At 45.6% G+C, this 21,273-nt stretch overlaps 1 protein-coding gene across 10 annotated transcripts in view; it reads left to right on the forward strand.

The window, feature by feature from the left end:
• RIN2 (Ras and Rab interactor 2) overlaps positions 1 to 21,273 on the forward strand; it is a 219,050-nt gene that overhangs the window by 169,021 nt on the left and 28,756 nt on the right. For all 10 annotated transcript variants that reach the window (XM_032351526.1, XM_032351532.1, XM_032351528.1 and 7 more), the window contains 4 exons: positions 7,749 to 7,941; positions 11,415 to 11,526; positions 15,344 to 15,416; positions 20,699 to 20,790. In XM_032351526.1, coding sequence (XP_032207417.1) covers positions 7,749 to 7,941; positions 11,415 to 11,526; positions 15,344 to 15,416; positions 20,699 to 20,790 — 470 coding nt within the window. The remainder of the gene's footprint in view (positions 1 to 7,748; positions 7,942 to 11,414; positions 11,527 to 15,343; positions 15,417 to 20,698; positions 20,791 to 21,273) is intronic.

Below are 21,273 nucleotides of genomic sequence, written 5' to 3' on the forward strand. Positions count from 1 at the left end.
TATAAAATATCAAAATTTTCCCACCAAATATGGTTGGGTTTTGTTTTTGAGGGCTTCCCTGTGTCCCAGGACTGTAGCTCTTTGTTAGGGAGGCAGGCGATACAATGAATCTTAAGCCGTAATTAAGCCCCGGACAAAAGCACATTGGAAGCCAAGGCTCTGCTTTTGCAGCTATTTTTTGTTTTGTTGTGCTTTATTGATGGGCTCAGCATCCTACTCATGATAATTAACCCCATCAATTTGTCATGATTCATTCTATGACGATGTATTAAACACTAACTGTGTAAACAAGGAAAAACTATTCGTTTTCTTCAAAGTTGGGAAGGTCCACTGGAGACCTTCAAGGACCCAGGGGCGCAGGCTGTAGGAAGAGCTCTGAGTCTTCCTCAAGATTGAGTTATTAGGGAGCATTTTGCTGGAAATCCAGGTGAGACCTGGCTGGAGCCTGCCACTCACCACTGCAGTTCTAAATCTGACGTGGTCTTTGTGGGTTACTCAGCCCCAAGTGCACTGCCAGGATTGGTCTGGAAGACAGGCAAAGCAAGCAGAGGGTCTCCTTCCAAGAGAGAATCACTTTCCACACCTTTCTAAAGCCTGATATAGGAGAGACTCCTTGTTAAGCGTATGCCTTTGGCTCAGGCCATGATCCCAAGGTCCTGGGATCCAGCTGCATGTCAGGCTCCCTGCTCTGCAGGAAGCCTGCTTCTCCCTTTCCCACTCTCCCTACTTGTGTTTTCTGGCTGTCTGTCTCTCTCTGTCAAATAAATAAAATATTAAAAAAAAAAAAAAAAAAAAAAGCCTGATGTAGGAGACCAGGTGTAGAACCTGGAGCCAGGCTCTGGAGAGTAGAGAAGAAGACAAAAGTCAAAAGCCAAGCTATATTTTAGGAGGTCGTGATAGTGCTTCCTTCAACCTATCCTGCTGACTTGGTCATCTAAATGTCTCCCGATGTCCCAATTTACAAGGCCCATTGGCTCTATAAATGGAAACAAAACAGAATATCTAGATAAAATACAAGTGTAGCTTTTCCATGAAGGTAGATTGCATTTGGTAGCACCAAATTCCAAGGCAGACAAGGTCATGTTTGTGGGGAGGCACGCACACTCACACGTGCGGACATGCTTCTGCATGAGCCCAAGAACCATAAGAAGTGGTTTAGGAAAGCATTACTTTGCCTTACTTAATTCCAGAGGACTTGCCATGGATTCCATGAGAGATTTTTCAAAGTTAGTTAATTAACTAAACTAACTCTTTTTCAGTTGAACACTTATCTGTCTGCTTTAGAAAGAAAAATTTGCAGGACATTTAAAGTATTTAACTGAAACTGCTTTTGTCTTTAAAAAATAATCAAGGCTATCTTACCATGGTTGTTGATGTAAATTGTCCAAATATAATTGTTCAGGGGCGCTTGGGTGGCTCAGTTTGTTCAGTGGCTGCCTTCAGCTCAGGTCTTCAGGTCGTGATCCGGGGCTCTTGGGATACAGCCCCATGTGGGGCTCCGTGCTCAGCAGGGAGTCTGCTTGTCTCTCTCCCTCTGCCCCTCCCCCCATGTATACGCTCTTTCTCTCTTTCACACATCAGTAAATAAAATCTTAAAAAAAAAAAAAAAAATCATCCAGCTTAATGAAGGTTTGCTTTTAATGCACACAGAGAAGGTTTGGCTTTTTATTTTTTTGTGTCTACTTGTTTTGTCCCCGTGTCCTGAGCATAGAACCATCCAGAGCACTGCACCTGTGCTGAGACCCATTAGCCAAATGGGAGCCACCACCTGGTTGGTGGTAAAAAATAATTTGGTGGTATGCCTTGTACCCAGACCCCTAAAACTTCATTTTTGCTATCCAGTGGCTGAAGTAAGATTCTGATGTATAGAAGGTTGCTAGCTGTATTCACTGCACCATTGTTTTTTCCTACAGAGACAACCTACATCTAAGTTTTAGGTACTTTATATATTGCTGTCATTTGTTTGAAAAAAGAGTAGTTTATAAAGTCAAAGTCTAGTCCTCCTATGTGATGTTTGGGACCCTGGTCACGGGACGCTGCATTGATGATAGGTCACGTCATCCACTGGAGTTGTAGCTTAGAACAAGAAAGAGCATCGCTCAGAAAGTCTGCTGCAAATTATTCTTCTCTGAGGTGAACTTGATTCTGTAACGTTGAATAAAAGTAGACCTAGTGTCTTTCTATCCGTCCTATATTAGAACATGCCTTCTGCAGTTTCTTGCTCCTGTCTAGGCTACTAACATGAGGCCCTGGGTGTGAAGGGAATAGAGCCAAGTGGAAAGCCTGCTCACATTCCACACTCAAAAGTGCCTTAAATTGGGTGTGACCAGAGTGTAGCTGTTGCTGGGGAGCCATGTTCCCAAGAGTGGGTGTGATAGCCACTGAGCTGCTTTGGAGCCGTGAGGCCCTGGTCCATTGGCGTGGGGCCAGATACAGTATCTGAGTTGCCCAGAGTTTGTTCTCTGCTCCTAGAGGAACCTTGATGGGGGCCCTTCTGTGGTTTGCCCAGTATTTTCACATGTGGTATAGATCTCACTGAATCTATACCTGAGCTTTATCTCTCCATGAAAGCAGGCCTAGATGCTTGGAAATAGTAAGAGTAGTTGAATAAATAAGTGAATGTTGTACTCATAAACCCAGGGAGATGGTGGATATTTTCCCCAACATATTATTTTGAGAAATTTCAAACATTATAGGAAAGTTAAGAATAGTACTGTTCACCTAAATTCACCAGTTGTTGAAATTTTGCCACATTTTCTTTACCTCTGTATTCCTCCCCCTTTTCTTATTTTTGTTTGTTTTTATTTTTTTATTATGTTCAGTTAGCCAACATATAGTACATCATTAGTTTTTGATGTAGCGTTCAGTGATCCCTTAGTTACGCGTAATGCCCAGTGTTCATGCCAGCACATGTGCCCGCCTCAGTGCCCATCAACCTGTTACCCCCATGTCTCTCCACTCTGAAAAACAGTGTGGAGGTTCCTCAGGATGTTAAGAATAGGAGCTATCCTATGACCCAGCAATTGCACTACTGGGTATTTACCCCAAAGATACAGATGTAGTGAAAAGAAGGGGCATGTGCACCCCAATGTTCATAGCAGCCATGTCCACAATAGCCTCCCCCACCTTTTTTTGGAGGGGAATGGGAGGCTGACCATTTGACATTTACTCTCCAACATTTTCACACTTTGGCCCTAAATTCTTCAGTTTGCATCTCTTAAGGACAAAAGCATTTTCCTACATAAATAACAGTACTACACTCAGGAAATTAAACATTAATACAATATTATCTGTTATATGCCCTTATTGAATATCCCCAGTTGTCCTTTATAGCTGTTTTTTATTCTGATGCCACGTGTGATCAATTCCGTGCACTCAGTGGCGTTACCTCTCTTACATCTCTTTATTCTCCTTTTATCTATAATAATCCCACAGCCGTTTAAAAAATTTTTCATGACATTGATATTTTGATGAGTTCAGGCCAGTGGTTTTGCAGAAAGTCCCTGAATTTGGATTTGTCTGGTTGTTTTTTCTTGTGTAAGTTCAGGTTAAACATGTTTGGGGGCAGGAAGATGACCTAGACATTACTATGACCTTCTCAGAGCAAATATTGGGGGACATGATATCAGGCGCCTGATTATTGGAGGGGTTGATGCGATTGACATGGTTCAGATGGTGTCTCACAGGGGCAACTGGGAGGCTCAGTGGGTTAAGCCTCTGCTTTCAGCTCAGCTCATGATCCCAGGGTCCTGGGATCGAGCCCTACATCAGGCTCCCTGCTTGGCGGGGAGTCTGCTTCTCTCTCTCTTTCTCCTCTGTCTCTAGTTTGCTCTCTCTCAAGTTAATAAATAAAATCTTTAAAAAATAACAAGATGGCATCTCACAGATTTCCTGTGTTGTCAGGGTACCTTTCCTCTTCCTGATAAGTAATCTGTGGGCAGAGATTTGAAGATGTGAATGTTCTGTTCCCTCACAACCTTTCCCCTGCTGATGATTAGTACCTACTCAGCATTCTTGCTCATATCATTTCCACACCATGCTGGAGGGGTTCTGTACCCCTGTACCCCATGCAGACTAGAAAGGCGAAGCTCAAAGGGGGAGGTGGGGCTCACGTAGTGGCCGGCCTCCCGTGACCATGTCACCATTAGAACCTCCTGAATTACATCACAACGACTTATCTTTTATAAACCAGTCATTCTTTGCCCCTCCCCCGATATATGCGGCAGACATCTGTTTAAAGAATCACTGGTTTCTATTATTCTCATCAGCTTCTGCTTTAGGTTGAATTTCCTTGATGCAGAGCCCTGTGCTGTAATCTACTGAGACAGGGTCTCAGGAGCAGCCTGGGAAGGGGTGAGCAGGGCCATCTGGGATGAGTAGGAAACCAGGCAGAGATCCGGGGGCAGCTGGAGGGTAACCTCAGCCTGATCCTACAGGGAATTCTGCCACATGACTAGCACCCGGGGGTTGTCTCACCTTCAGGCAAGAAGGCTGTTCCTCTATGCCCTGTCTCAGTATGTCATTAGTGCATCTGCTCCCAGGGGAGCACAGAATTTTCTGGGTATGCGCAGGACAAGGGGGCAGCCAGCACCCACGGCAGCGGGGGCACAGGTCCCCAGTCTAGTAAAGGGGAACTGGGCAGGGCACCAACAGCGTCCAATACAGATTCATTTCCCTCATTAGTTCTTTCCTGAAGGTTGTCTCTAAGACAAGCCAATCTGTCTTTTTTCATTCTTTCTTTCAACCTATCTTATAATAATATACTACCAACCTCAAACATCTGATGGTAAAAGAAATGCATTAGCTTAGTCATTTGCAAAGACAAGATCTAATTTATGGTTGCTCCTTGATGAAGCCCCATGGATCTCATTCACTGTCTTCCTGTCTGGGCCCGGGCATTTCAGGCTGAGGCTGGCTGTCAGGACAAAGACTCTTTACCTCTTGAACAGCTGAGGTTGTTCAAGGATGTGTCCGTCTCAGGAAGGAAGAAGTGTCCACATATTAATCACCACACACGTGAACGTTAGGATTGGTGTGTTAGAGACAGTAAAATTTGCTCTTGGTAAAATAGCACCAGGCCGAGATGGCAGGAATGGAGGGTTTACTTAGGTCTGGAGAATTCTTTCGGGGTCATGTTACCACCGTGCACCACCCCCCTGCAAAAAACCACCCCACCTCATTGGTTCTGAGTTCAAGAGCACATTTTGCTCGTCGGTCTTAAGCAACTGCTCCCCAGACTGCTGCATCAGCGTCTCCTGGAGCTTGTTAGAAATGCAGGGCCCCACCCCAGGACTGCAGAATCAGACCCTCTGGGGCTGAAACCAGGAATCTGCAGCTTAACAAACCCCAGGAGATTTCTCTGGCTCAAGTGCCAATCCAATGCCTTGGTTGTAAACTTGGCGGCAAGTTGGAATTGCCTGGGGAAATTTGTAAAATTCTGATGCCTGCATCCCGCCCCAAAAAGTGTCTGATTTATTTGATCTGGGGTGCAGTCTGGCCATCAAAACATGTTTAAGCTCCAGGCAGTTTTTATGGGCAGCCAGCGTTGAGAATCACTGCTCTCAAGTTGCCTCGTTTGCCTCATGAGAAAGGAATTTTAACAGCAGCTTCGTTTTGAAGAGTGCGTTCTGACAGCTGCAAAGATTCACTTCAGAATACCTGGAGGCCTGGGGCGGGAAGGGGATGGGGGAGCATTTGCAGAAGGAGAAACTGCTCTTTTTTGGCTCAGACACTCCCATCTGGAAAGTGGTAGCAAAAGGTAAACTTTAAGGGGAAACAAAATATAAATCTTGAATGGAAGCATGAGATTCTTCATATCTGTACAAAGTCAAGAATGTGCAGGGAAGACGTCGGGATGGGGGTCTCTGGCCAGCCGGTGCACTTATCCTTGTGGGAGTTGATACTGAGCTTGCTTCCCCAAAAACAGTCGATTGCCTTAGGTTGGCTTCTTCTGTATTCAGTCCCACCTCTTAGGAGTAGAGTGGTACACAGGGGAAGAGCACACTTTTTTTTTTTTTTTTTTTTTTTTTACATTTTTCCCACTCTTGCCTACCATTTGGCTTTATCATCATTCGCAATGTTGAAAACTTCATTCAGGCCACACATTTGGGTTTCTTGGGGTTTAGATGTTTGAAAACCATTAGAACCCCAAGCTGAACTTGCCCCTTCAAATGTGAGTAATCAGATCTGATGTTTTTCACTGGCCACTCCAAGACAGGGATTGATGACCAGCTCACTGAGACCCAGGGCATGGGAAAGGGATAGAGACACCAGAACCAAGCACTCTTGGATTGGAATGCCTACCTGCTCACTCTTATCAGAGGCATATCTTTGCCTTGAGCAAGTTACTTAAGCAGTCTGGGCTTCCCTGTCCACCGTACCCACCCTGCTTTTTTTTTTAAACACTGGATTCCTGATACCTGCCTTTGGGGACTGTTTTCAAGGAAATGAGAGAATGTTTGCAAAGGGTCTGGCACACAACAGACAGCACATAGATACAAGCTCGCCTGTGTTCATGATCTTACTTGTTACCTGCAGAGTTGGAGGAACATCAGACCTCTTGAATTTCTAGCTCTGCCATTTCATGAGTGTTTATAATTCTGGGCAGCCCGATACCATCCTGGGCCCCAATTTTCTCATTCATAAAAAGGGAATTGCATACGCAGTCACAAGGTTAGTTTTGGCACCAAAGGCAACTATGGAAATCAATAAGACATTTTTTAATTGAGATGTCATTCACACAGCATACCTTACTTAAACTGTATAATTCATTGTTTTTCAGCACATTCACAGAGTTGTACAGCCATCAGCATGTCTCCATTCAGAACATTCTCTTTACCTCAAAAAGGAATTCCATCCTGATTAGCAACCAGTACCCATCCGGCCCCTGCCCCCAGTCCCAGCAACCACTAATCTTTCTGTTTCTCTCTTGGTGTCTAGTCTAGATATTTTGTATAAGTGGAATCACACAATATTTGTGTCTAGCTGCTTCCACTTAGCATGAAGTCGTCACAGTTCATGCCATTTTGGAGTGTGGATCAGTACTCCATTCATAAACAGATTGAATGAATATTATGACTGAATAAAATTCCATTGTATGGTTAGACCACATTTTATTTGTCCATTCATTAGGTGATGGAAGTTTGGGCTATTTCCACTTTATGGCAATAATGAACTCATGTTAGTATTATTTTATAAATAGCACAGCATTATTCAACTGTGAGGTTTTATTACAAATAATGGTAGTAACAAAAGTGCCTCGATGTGTGAAAAGAAATGAAATCCAGTTCATGTGGGTATGAGTGTGCACGAACGAGTGTGAATGTTTTGTTTTCACTTTTTGAGCATGCCACGGTGGTGCCTATGATATATGCTTTGGAGCCCTAGAACCTCATGCTACCCTATGGAACATAGCATTTAGGGCTCTGTGCTCAAATTGTGAAATGGTTTATGCCAGAAGACAGACTCGACAGCATTCAGGATGTTTAGAACCTTTTGAAAACTGGGTTAGAAATAGAAGGTCTGTTGGGTCTGTCAAATATTCTGTTTAATGGTATAGATATGGAGAGAGAGCTGATAGGACGCCTTCCCCCCAGAAAACTTTCAGGCTAGAGGGGAAGACAAGCGAGGTGGGAATGAAAGAGGGAGTATGTGCTAGGACAGGTCTAGCCTAGAGACTGTAGGATGGTCTGCTTGTCAGAGAAATGGGGCTGCGGCCATTTGACCCCTGCCAATTCTCTTTCTCCTAGCATGGTAAGACACAAGGATGATGGCTATTCCGAAGAAAAGGATGTGAAGACCTGTCCGCGGGACTCTGGCTATGATAGCCTCTCCAACAGGCTCAGCATTTTGGACCGGCTTCTCCACACCCACCCAATATGGCTGCAGCTGAGTCTGAGTGAGGAGGAAGCAGCACAAATCCTCCAGTCCCAGCCTCCAGGGGTAAGACTCAGAATCTCAGAGAAGCAGGTTGAGACAGGCAGGGCTGCTGCTTTCTTCAAGAGAAAGACCTGGAGTTCCAGAAAGTTCTTCCTAGGCTGTAGAGAGCAAGCCTTCCAGTGTGCACCTGGGTCGCAGTGCAAGGGGATTGTGGGATATATGGAGGCAGCCCTGAGGAAAAGAACCCTTCACAATTTGTCTTTCTGTGTTCATCGACTCAGTTACAGAGGGAGATCCAGGACTGGGTAGGGTGACAGAGCATCTGGGTAATGAGGAGGGCCCCTGGCTGGAGGCCCTGGGCTAACTTCTTGGGCCTCAACACTGAGGATGAACCTGGTTTCGGGGTCCTCAGCTGCCCCTGTTGTTTTCATTCTGAGCCTGGAATCCCTGCCAGGACCTAGCTGTCCAACTTCGGACTTCAAAAGTTCCAGAGTTCTGTGTCCATAGACTTGTCTGCTCTGGTTGCTGATGTAATCCTGTTTCTCTTGGGTTTCCTCAGTGACTTCCCACAGGGCTCATGGCCCAGTTATGTTTCTTCAGCTACTGTCTACCCAACACCAGTCTCTTAATCAAGACCACTCCACGACTCTATAGAGGTTCCTCAAAAAATGTCATTCAGTGGTTGGTGTCCTATGCTGTTCAGTATGGTAGACACTTGCCCTGTGTGGCTATTTAAATTTGCATTAATTAAATTAAATTAGAAATTCAGCTCCTCAGTTGCACTAGCCACATTTGAAGGGCTCACTAGCCATAGACAGCTGGAGGCTACCCCATAGGACGATGGTGTGGAGTATAAAATGTTTCCAACACAGGAAGTTGTATTGGACAATGCTTATGCACCATATCTACTTCCAAAGAAAGGATAAATACAATAAATCACAGAGAAAGTAAGACTCGGAAAAACTCATGACAAGAGATAGAAACTAAGAAAAAATGGAGAAGCAAGGGAAAAAAAGGCGGGGCGGGGGGACCCTCCATCATAGCCAGCTGAGAATGTTGTGGCAGTTGGGCATAAAAATGAACTTTCTTGAGTTTCCTATCAGCCAGAGCCTCTCTGTTATCATTTTTTGACTTATAAGTGAGTCTTTGTTTCTCATCAGACAGAAACAGACGGGACTGAGACTAATGTTGGAACATGCTCAGGGTGATTAGGTGCACTATTTAATCATCTTTGTGGAAAATTCCTTGCCAACATGCCAGGTCGTTGGCTCTAGTCTGGGTCTGTATGATCAGGACCCATGTCTATGGGGCTCCCTCTTTTTGGAGGTCAAGTTGTCTGCTCCTACATTTCTGCACAAACGTTCTGAAGAGGGAGGTCACCCTGTTGCTAAGCAACAGTTCCCTTCTCTTCCTGGCTTCCCTCCCAGCATGGGGCGCGTCCATTCCTGCTGAGACCTGTGGGGAACAAGTCAGGCAGAATGTTCTGTCTGTCTACCTACTTGATCCCTGGACAGGACCTGCCTGACGAGGTAGGGCAAGCTGAGGGCAGGCGGAGGGCAGGCGGAGGAAGGGAGCAGCACGGGTCAGAATAGGCCAGAGTGCACCAGAAGCAAGAATGCTGAAGAGAAGGAAAAGCAGGTGTGAGAGGAAGGAAGATTTCAAAGTCCTGCCATGGTCTCATGGGTCCTTAATCCTCTCCATCCTAGGACAGGAATCGGCAGACTCTCTGTAAAAGGCCAAAGTGTAAATATTTTTGGCTTTGTGGGCCATAGAATCTGTCAGAACCTCTCAGCTCTTCCTCATAGTGCAGCTGCAACCACAGACAGCATGTAAGTGAAGGAGTGTGGCTTTGTTTCAATAAAGCTTTATTTATAAAAACAGGCCGCAGGATAGATTTGGTCTACAGTCCTGACTCTCTGTTCTAAAGCTGCAGACATTTAGGAAATGAGACTTTATTCTCCCTGACCCCCAGGTTTCAGGGAGACGCCCACCTGCACAAAAGAATGAAATGTCTACTCCACCAACCAACCGCTGGCTCCCAGCAGGGCTTTGGGCTTTTCTACCCATAGGGATAGAAACTGGAGTTTTCCAGTTTTAGGGTGTCCCAAAAGCAATGACTCCGAGAACTGGCTATTAGATGTATTCTCTCCCATGGCTGCCTCGCTGTGACTGCTGGGAGAGAAGAGAGAACCCAAAGGTCTTCCTAATTCCCTCTCAGCAGACACCCAATCCCCAGAGCCGCCCTCCCACCTCCACCCAGAAGAATTTTCTTGGGAGGTACTCACTGGACATACGGAGGGGAGTGAAGATGAGGTGAAATGATAAGAATAAGGGAGCAGAGAGCAGAGTGTCCGAATACAGGGGAGAGAGTAGTGGTTAGAGAAACAAGACAGGATAGGATCCTTGGAGAAGGGCCATGTGCTCCATCCAGAAGGGAACCAGAACTCAGCCAGGCTGTTCCACTGCACACTCTAGGGGACACCGTTTGATTTATAGCCTAGGGAATTGGTTCCCCCTGGAGTTGTGCAGTGCCTAGCATTATAGGGCATAGTTGCCTCTGCAGTGTCGGAGGCCAGAATGGCGGCTCAAGTTGGACAGCGGGAGTTGGGTTGGTTTAAAGCACACGCCTGAAGATAGTATTAGAACCGGGAGAGAGATTGTCACAAATTGGGGTGACAAAAATGGACCTGCAGCTCTGGTGTTGGCTTGGGGGAACCTCAAAGCATTACCTCCCTACCTCACTAATGGGGCAGCCATTTTTAGCTCCAGCAATTGTTTCACCATACCTGATCTTGCCATATCATGCTGTTTTCCAAGACAAGCTAGAAACTCTGATTTTAATTTTAAAAACCTGCTTTTTCACTCTTAGAAATAAGTTTAATTTTCTTTCTCGCTCCTTTTTTTTTATTTTTTAAGATTTCATCTATTTATTTGAGAGAGGGTGGGGGAGCAGAAGGAGAGCAGGAGAAGCAGACTCCACTAAGCATGGAGCCCGATGTGGGGCTCGATCCCACAACCCCGGGATCATGATCAGGGCTGAAATTAAGAGTCATATGCTCAACTGAACCACTCAGATGCCCCACGAATTTAATTTTCTCTCATAAATATACTCGTGAGCCAAATTAGCCAGTGAACTCCCAATTTACCTCCTAGGGTTTAGCCATGTTACTCCTGTTTAGAATCTGGGTTCATCAACCATGGTGCCCACGGAAGACGTGGTCTAGAGAACATATAACAAGAGCTATAAAACAATCACCAAACTGAAATTGCTTCTGCAGACTGAGGGAGCATTGGTCTCCTGGAGAAGATTCTGTCAAAGGGAAAGTAGGATTCTTGAGAATCCAGTTATCAAAGGAAGGCAGCTGGGGCATGCTTGTTGAGAGTCCCTTTCGCTGGCAGTAGTGTCCCCAGTTGAGCCTTGAGGTTTAGTTATGAAGGGCATTCTAGTCATGGACATTGCGTGTGCAGGAAATCACATGCTCAGCTTCTCACCTTCTAGATAGTTCCTCAGCTTGAATTTTTTTTCCCTCCACTAGATATTCCTGGTTCGTAAATCCACCAAAATGCAGAAGAAGGTTCTCTCCCTTCGCCTACCCTGTGAATTTGGAGCCCCTCTCAAGGAATTTACCATAAAGGAAAGCACGTACAGTAAGTGGTTGCTGGATGGCGAGGTCCTGGTTGATGGGAGGGCCTCTGGTCACCCAAGCAAGTGGAAGTGGACAGAGCTTGCCCTTCAAGACAGACAGACAGACATGAGACTAGTCCTGGCACAGTTCCTTCTTCACTCAGTGACTGGGCAGGTAACCGACCCAAGGAGCCTTGGTTTTCTTGTCAGGATAATGGGGTGATGGCAGCATCAGGGAGCTGTTAATGGTTTACGTAAACAGCCTGTGTGCAGCCCACTGCTTGGCACATGGCAGGTTGGCTTTCTTGCCCCTCCCCAGTTAAGTAGAGCATGAATTTGGTTCCTAGGTTTACTGATGACTAACCCACAGGACAAGCTGTAGCGATTGGGCCTTTTTATGGGATGGCATGCGAAGGCATGTGTCTGCACATCTTTGTGAATTACCCTTGAGCGGACGTGTTCCCTCCAGACAATCACTGTTCAGTTGTATATGAAATGCCCCTCATCAGAGGCATAATCCAGCCCTCTGAAAAGAAATTAGCCGTCAGAAGTTTTGAAGGGAGAAAGGTGGCTTTGGTTTTCTTTCTGCTATTCAGCAATCCCTGAAAATGTGGAGGGCCATGTTTTAAATACAAAAGGGAACACATAGTGCTGATGTATTGGCAGCTTCCGGGAAAGGATCTGCTGTGACTCTGTGCCCCAAAGGGGAAGGTTTCATCTGAGCGGGAGATGAACCATGAGAGACCATGGACTCTGAGAAACAAACTGAGGGTTTTAGAGAGGAGAGAGGTGAGGGGATGGGTTGGCTCAGTGATGGGTATTAAGGAGGGCACGTATCGCATGGAGCACTGGGTGTTACACACAAACAATGAATCATGGAACACTCCATCAAAAACTAATGGTGTACTGTATGGTGACTAATGTAACATAATAAAAACAAAGAAAGAAAGAAAGCATGGGTTAACAAGCTGAGAAGGGAAGACCAGGAGTGGTGAGTTTGGAAGCCCAGTGACTCTCTCTATAGCAAGACTGAGGCCACGATGTTCGCTTGCTCCCCAGTTTCCACCTAAGCAAGCCTCAGTCCCCACTTTTGAGGGAAGTGAAGCTACTGAGGTCAGTTGAAGAGCAGGGAAGGGATTATACTCAGCCTGGAGTTCATGGTCTCTCTGAACCAAATGGCCTTCACAGAGTCTAGAGGAGACATTTCCAGCAGAAGTGAAACCTGCCAGCCTCTTTGAGGTCAGCCTCAGGTTCAGCTGTCAACCTGGGCCTTGTGATGTGTTTCCTCCAGGCTTTGCAAGGTTACTGATGCCCAGGAAAACCTCCACGAGCGGTCAGTGACCCTGGTGTGTGGTTCATACCAGTGAATTTGCATGAGGAGGTAATCACAAGATAGATTGCAAACCCTCCATTCTAAAGACAATGGATAAAAATTTAAGTGAGGAAAGTCAAGGCTACAGTAGCTTTCAGAAGTTGGCTAGCCAAGAAGTGATAGATCTAACTGGCTTTTACATCCCTTCTCGTATCCAGAGTGAAGCGTGGTAAGTTAGCCTAGAAACCCCCTCCTCACCCCCCTACAGTAAGTACAGTTAGTGTTAGCACTTTAAAGCTTTCTTGGTGTTCATCTTAGCTTCCTCCTGGCTGAAGATTTTCCCTCCGTATTGTGTCAAGATTTGTATCCGTTCCCTCTTCCCATCCAGAGGACTTACTGTGGTTGAAAAAGTTGGTCTGAGCAAAGCATTCCCTTGTGACTAGTTACCACAGGTCTTGGTCCCACCATGATGGACCTTCCTGGCCAGGGCCTAGCTTCTGTGTAAATGGAGGTGGATTGGGAAAGGAAGGACTTGCTAGAAACACAGATACCTTGTCATAACATCTGGACAATATGGTTTAATAGTAAAGACCAGCTCGTATTTGTATAGACTGCTTTCACATGAATTACCCCATTCTTAAGTTAATGTAATTGTATTATTATTTTATTTTTTTAGGTAATAAACAGATTTTACCCGCCTAAATGGTATTATGGCAAAGGGAATGCCACATGAGTATGATACTGTAGTTATAAAAGTGGCCTCCCACAGGGAAACAGGTTAACAATTCGGACACCACTATACATGGATACTGGACTTGAACAGTGAAGTAAATGATGGTGGATGGTGGGAGCCATGTTTTTCACTGTTGGAGGAGGAGGTTATAGACTAGAATGATCCATGGGGTAAGGATTAGTGTTGGAGACATCAGTAAGAACTCATTTTTCTCTTGATATCCAGACAGACGGCTACATGCAGGGAATATCGGTAGTCAAATGTATTTACATAGGTTAGTATACTCATGTATTTCTTTGGTCTGTCAGCTCAGAGAATGACACCTAAGAGAAAGTAGCAACCAGCATACCTAATGCCCAGATCTTGGTGTTTGTTTACTTTTTTTTTTTTTTAATTAAATTTGACTTGGTTAACACACAGTGTAATATTGGTTTCTGGAATAGAATTCAGTGATTCATCACTTACATACAATTACTCCATGTTTTAAAATTTCAGTTTCCACTCCTACCTTTCTGAGAGAGAGGGAAACTGCTATTCTTGTCCATTGTACAGATGAGAAAACCAAGGCTCGGAGAGGTTAGCCTACTCCCACATCGGCTTCCCCCTACTTATTTAGTTAATTGTGGTGCACGTGCGTGTTTCTGTTTCTGTCTGCCATGGTGTATGTGTAGAGGCATAGGTGTGTTTGGGGCGCTACAGAGATACTGATAAGCAAACTAAAACAACATATGCAGATAACAAACAATGTAAGTGAGGATTCGGAGTGTTATAAGAGGGAGAAAAACTGATTGAGAAACCGAGGAAATCTTCACAAGGCTGAGGCTATTTGGAATGTTTTTGGAAGGATGACTGCCTGAGTGGCATTTTGGCACACACGGCGTGAGGAGTGGTTGGCAAATATGTAAGTATCTAAAGTCAAACCCTCACTGTCCAGCCGTTGGGAACATGTGCAGGATGGCTCACTGTCTGGCCAGCTCATGGTCGCTGGGAAGCTTGTGCACTTTGTGGTGGTGGGTAGGGGCACTCAAAGTAAATGGGTTTTAGAATCTTCCCTGCTGAATTTACCCCAGAGCTAATTTACTAGAATCTTGTGTTTTCCTCCAAGCTTTGTACTCCCTTCGCCTTGTGTCTTAACCAGAGGTGGCCTATTTTGGATAAGAGGAATGTGACCCAGTAGGTTTACCCATCTACCCAAAGAGGGTCAAGGGCGGCGGGGGCTTCGGTGTTTCCCCAGCACTGTTGTATGCTCATGGCCTTGCAGGCTGGCCTGACCAGCCCCTTGGCCCCTCCTCAACTTCGTGTTTGAATTTTTTTTTTAGATTTTACTTATTTATTTGACACAGAGAGAGAACACAAGCAGGGGGAGCAGTAGGCAGAGGGAGAGAGAGAAGCAGACTCCCTGCTGAGCAGGGAGCCCAATGTGGGACTCAACCTCAGAACCCTGGAATCATGATCTGAGCTAAAGGCAGATGCTCAATGGACTGAGCCACCCAAGTACCTCATGTGTTTAAATTAAAAAAAAAAAAGATAGTTGTGCAATTTGTGCCTGTGCTGGTCTGTTTACCAAGCACTAGAGCATGAGTCAGGGCCTGGACTTCTAGGCCCTGGATTCTACTGGTCTGTTTCTGGGTGACACACATCCTCGCCACAGCTGGTTCTGATAAGCTGCACAGTAGCTGGTTTGAGAGCACAGAGAGGGTCCTACACATGCAGCAGACAACAGCAGAGGGCCTTTCCTTTCCCAAAACAATTCCCCGGGACACTCAGCTGGTTTCCGAAATCTTCCCTTTTGCAGCCTTTTCCCTGGAAGGCTCAGGAATCAGTTTTGCGGATTTGTTCCGGCTCATTGCTTTCTACTGCATCAGCAGGTAAGACTCTACACCTCTTACGATCTCAGGCACCTGCTTAGTGCATGCCGTGTAAATGGCCTCGGGGTTTCTGGATGAAAGCTGGGCAGAGGGGTCTGGGAGATGTCCCTGGAGGGATTGATTATGAACTAAAACAGTCACCAAGTCCCCTCTGCCAGGTAGTATCAAAATACTATGCTGGCCCATCCAAACTAATATGCCCCGTCTTCAAGCTATGCCCTTGACTTCTTTCCCCTAGACCTGTCCGGCAGGAAAACAGACACACATGTACGCATATGTGCACACAGGCACACACAGAAAGGGACCCACGGTGAAGACCCCTAACATTTAAAGGTCCCTGATAATGTTTCTGCAAACTCTCCAAGGGATGCTGGAAATACGGGCTCCATAAACCAGCTCATAATCTTGCATCTCTGTTCTCCAGGCCCACTCAGTGCTCATGCCCTCATGCAACTGTGTTAGACCACAAGTAGTTCGGCCACAAATCCCCGTGTTAGTGTGGGGAATCTGTGAGTCGTTGAAGGTGCTCCCTGTTTCTTTCCTTTCTAGCCATCATAGTTTTTCAAGTGGAGTGTTCTTTGGATGACTCAGAATCCATAGTCTTCATCTGCAGAGATTGACATGACCTCCACGCAGGCCCCCTTGGCTTCTCTGTATGCCTGTTGCAGCCGATAGAGCACAGACAGACATACGTTCCTGGGGTCTTTCCAAAGATCATGTCTCACAGCCATCCCAGTCTGAAGTGGAGAAGATTGTTTGGGGTTCCTTTCCTTGATATTAATTTAAGGGTCGAGTCTGTTCTCAAAGACGGAGTTAGATGTTTGTTTTACCTGTTGGTCTAGACCCTCCCAGGGGAAGGCACTGAGCAGTTGACCCCTAGACGTCACCACGCAGGTAAAGCCACACCGTCAATGGCCTGAGGGTGGGGAGGAACTTACAGTGGGGACCTGCAGGGCTGATCACCCAGGAGAGAAAGCTAAGGGGCTTCATCTAGAGTTGGACCCAGTGGGCAAGAGCCCTTGGCCTGTGTAAGGGCTGCCCAGAAAGAAGAAGAAGCCAGTGCAGGAGTCCCCACTGGTTCCAGGAATCCACACCTGCTCTGGTTTGAGGCCAACCAGCTCTCGAAAGTGAATTTCGACACTAGCGTGTTGATTGGAGGTGAAGTTGGCTTACTCTGCAGAGTTGGCTTGTTGACTGTCCTGTTGTGAAAAATCGTTACACCTATAACATAGTATTTGGCAGCAGCATACGAAGGATACCATCTCTCCCCTCAGTATTCGTAAGAGGCTGGTTAACCTGATGTCCAGGGCTGTTTGATGGTTGAAGGAGATAAAGCACATGAAAGCCTTCCCTACACTACAAAGCATGGTCCCAATATAAGGTGCTGATGGAAAAATCCCCACATTGACATTTTGTGATCAGAGAGCCCTGAGATTCATTTTCCTATTTTTTATCCCTCCAAATGCAAAAGTTCTTCATGTTTTTGTTTCTCCTCCAATGCTTTATTTACGTTACCTGTTTACCTGAATCAGTATTCTTAGGCAACAGTACCTGATTTGACCCAGTCTGACCACAATATTTTTGAAATGCTCTAGTTGGTTACTGATATGTAAATGTATTCACATAGAGAAAGTGGTTGGGTTGTCAGTGCTGGTGTCCCCCAACCCCCCCCCCGGAATGCATATGCACAGGTGCACTAAGCTAGAGAATTCATGAATCAGTCAGCATGTGACTGGTCACATCAGGAGGGTAGCTGAAGAATGAGATGTACACCTTGGCCATGAATGCCTGGGAGCTCGCTCTCAGTTCAGCAACCTTGGTGTCATGGAGAGCACTGCCCCACAAAGATTTATGCACACGAGAGTCACCTGGAATCTTGTTAGAATGCAGATTCCCATTCAGGGGGTCCACAGCAGCGTTGGCGAGTCTGCGTTTCCAACAGTCTCCCAGGTCACGAGGCCAATGCTGGTGGTTCTGCAATTACACTTTGAGTCGCAAAGAGCTAGAGGAAATAATAGTTCTTAATTATCATTGATTAAGGTTAATGGTATTTTCAGGGGCTTTCTATATAGGTGCTAGGCACCATATTTATATCATTTCTAATCCTCAGGGCAACCCCGAAATTAGGATCGTGAAGACACCATGGCTCAGAGAGTGGGACACTTACCACAATTGTTCAATTAATATGTGGCAGAAATTGGATTTAAACCCAGTCCTGCCATGATGCCAGAGCTCATATCTTGCCACTGTACAGCACCCCTCCATGGACCTTGGGGTCCAGTGTAATTGGGTTCCTGGCCCCACTTAATTCCACATCAGCTCTGTGAGTGGGTACAGAGACCTCTGCGTCTATGCTATCCTGTGCTCCTGACCCACAGAATGCGGGACATCAGAGCTTCTTCCTAGGGGCCTGGGTGGGTACAACGTGAGTTACAGTGCTTGGTGCAGTAGTAAGTACTCAAGAATTAGTCTCCTCCGCTTTAGAAACATGACATACAGAGCAAAGGTTCAAAAGTAAATTCTGTGTGTCCTAAAACTCTTGAGTGAAACATTTATGCCTAAGCTGGCTTTATTTTGTCTGTTATGTAGGTTTTAGAATCAGGGCTCCTTTTCTTAACAGGATAAAGAGAGAGGGAAGCGACTCTTTGTGTGTGTGTGTGTGTGTGTGTGTGTGTGTGTGTGTGTGTGTGTGTGTGTAGATGCTATCTTGTGCCCTTAGCTGGTGCTGTGGAAAAGGACTCATGGGCAACATCTAATGTTCCAGTAGATCAAAGCTGAAAAACACCCATTAGAGAAATACAGGTGTGGTTTCCTGTCATACGTGCCCTTAAGAAAAACCAGCCATGTGATGTTTAGGCTTCAGGTACTGCGCTGGACAAGATAAAAGCTTAAAATAAACAGAGGTTGGTTTTGTCATATGTGGCTTTCTAAATTGTCTAAAGAAGGAAGATTTTAATTAAGTTTTTGCAGCCGTAGAAACATATATTTATATGATACTCTGGCGTTACGAAGTTCTGCTTCCCATTAATCTTCCTTTAAGATTATAATCTGAGTCATTGCCTCTCCCCGGTCGGGCAGCAACTATTACAGACGCTGCCATCCCCCCCAAGGCTCTGCCTGCTTCATCCAGAAAGGATGCAAGTGGACAAGAAGAAGCAGGTGCTCACACCATTTGGAGGGAGACAAAAGGGTTCCTGGAAACAGGGGGTGACCCAGGCTTGACAGCTCAGGAAAGAGCCATCTCCTGACTGCCACCCCCTAATATTTATGTGAGCGCTATATTGGAGGCAATGCAGTAAATGACATTGTGTTCATGTTTTGCTCTTTTCATTGACCTTACTAATTTGTTATTCATTGTCAACAGCTTCAGGGGTTCCAGAATTCTCTAGTCATCCACATTTAATCTGATTCAGTTTAGAATGTTGCCTAAACTTACTGTAAACAAGTTGTTTGGGATAGTTATTCTCTTCAGTGGAGGTTTTCACGGTCTCTTGTGTAGACAAAATACTGGTGGAAGCTCTACATTTTGTCCCTCACTTACTGCACCTCAGCCATGATGGCCTCCCTGCTGTTCTTCCTATAAACCAGACCCTCTCCCACCACAGGGCCTTTGCACCTGCTGCTTCCTATGCCTAAGAAGTTTCTTCTTTCATGGGTTGCATCCTGATCTGTTTAAATCTTCACTCAAATGCTATCTACTCATGGGGCCCTCTCTGGCCAACTGTCACTCTTGAATACTCTTTGTTATTCCCCTTTTGCACATATATTAAAATCTGTGGCACACATCCCTTTCTCCTGTTCTATAAACTACATATTTGTTCATTGTCTTTTGGTGTTCACTGGAGTGATATTCTGTGTAGGCAGGCAGGGTCTTTTGTCTGTTATCAGCACCTACAACAGTGTCTGACACATCATAGACGACCATAAACATTTGTTGAATGAATGAGTAAATTCCTTTTTTAAAAAAGTTTTTTTATTTGTTTATTTGAGAGAGAGCATGAGCAGAGGGAGGGGCAGAGGGAGAGGGAGAGAGAGCCCACAAGCAGACTCCCCACTGGGTACAGAGCCTGTCGCAGGGATTGATCCCAAGACCCTGAGATCATGACCTGAGCCAAGAGTCCAATGCTGAACCAACTGAGCCACCCAGGTGCCCCCGAGTTCTTTTTTTTTAAGACTAATACTACCACTGAAACAAATAATTTCTTTTTGGATAAGTCACCATTGTTATTGCATATTCATTCATTCATTTATTCAAAACAGGCTTTCTCCCTGTCATTATCAGCCATGGCATTGTGTGAGCCCTGGGGAGTGGGGAGCCACCAATGCTACTCTCTTGTATATGAAAATGAGCAGGTGTTTGTTAGGTTTGCTTTTGTCTTTTCAGAGAAAGAAAGAGTTCGTGGTCCATGCATTTACTCGTGGTGGCACTATTTGCTGGCCATGGAAGGACCCTTGTGCCAGCTCAGTTCAGCTTCTTCCTGTTGGGCCTGTTGGTCTATGATGTTGGGTGCTTGTGTTTGCTGGTGCACACATGGTGCCATGCTGCTTGGGGCCAGGGCTGTTGCATGAAGTCCTTTCCCTTTGCCTCCCTACTCAGAGCGTGGTGCAGGGGTGGTGGCAGCAGCATCGGCGGTCAGCATGCCAGAAATGCTGGATCTCCAGCCTCACCCAGACCTCCTGAATCAGAGCGCGCAGTAAAACAAGACTCCCAGGGATTCATGTGTACATTACAGATAGAGAAGCGTTACCTTAAAACAGGAGGAAGTTTTGTATCCAGCATACAACCCCCAATGTGTGGGCTCTAGCTGGAAGATGTCAGAGTAAAACTGACAGATAGTGGTGGAGAATATGCTGTGTGTAAGGACATGAGATCATAAACCTCGGCTTAGGATTACACAGTCCTGCTGAATGAGTTGGGGCCAATATTCAGAACATGTGGCAAATTAGTACATAATGTTTTATGTATATATATGTAAGATCCACCGACATAGGGATTCTGATATTAATACCAGATACACGTCAGCTACCCCATGGAGGAAATTTTGTCCTCATTACAGATAACCAAACCAGTCAGCCTCTCTCTCAGTCTGTCCCCAGTGTCACTAGAGGCAAGAATAGTAATCTTGCAGTTCCATCCCCAGTAAAGACAAGGTCTGGTTAGGTATGATATAGTGTTTCCTTAGGACATTGCAATCGAAGCTAAAACATCTCTAGGATGAAATGCAAACAAGAGACAGAAACAAGACACATAATTACAAATATTCTCTTTTTTGAAAAATCAGGGATGTTCTGCCGTTTACCTTGAAGTTGCCTTATGCCATTTCAACAGCCATGACAGAGGCTCGGCTTGAAGAACTAGCCCAGCTGGGACTAAGTAAGTGGGTGCCCCTGCCCAGTTCTCTCCTGAAATGATCTGTGGAGCAGAGCCAGTGTTGGCTGGTGATATACTGTTCCATCAAAAAATAATCCCCATCTCCATGGCAAAACTTGCTCACAGGGCCGTGAGGTCCCAGAATCACATGTACTGAGAGTCTTTTTTCTAAGTCAGACACTGAACTGACTCTCAGAGGCAAGCCCTCTGTTGGCCTGGGAAACCCCGACATCTCCCAGTGTCTCCCGTCAATGAATGGAAGCTACCCTAAAAGTCTACGTCCTGATGGAACATGAACTTCTGTAATGGGTCCTATCTTTCCTTTCTGCGGTGTCTTACTGGGGAAAGGCATTGCTTGGCAGAAAGGGAAACAGCACAGCATATCTCACGTGCACGCGTTTTGTTCTAGAAGAACACATGGGCATTGACGGCACTTCTGTGCTTTGAGGAATTTGACCATGTAGGCATCTCAAGTAACATCTGTCT

This window comes from Mustela erminea, chromosome 7, assembly GCF_009829155.1.
Source record: "Mustela erminea isolate mMusErm1 chromosome 7, mMusErm1.Pri, whole genome shotgun sequence".
Taxonomy (NCBI): domain Eukaryota; kingdom Metazoa; phylum Chordata; class Mammalia; order Carnivora; family Mustelidae; genus Mustela; species Mustela erminea.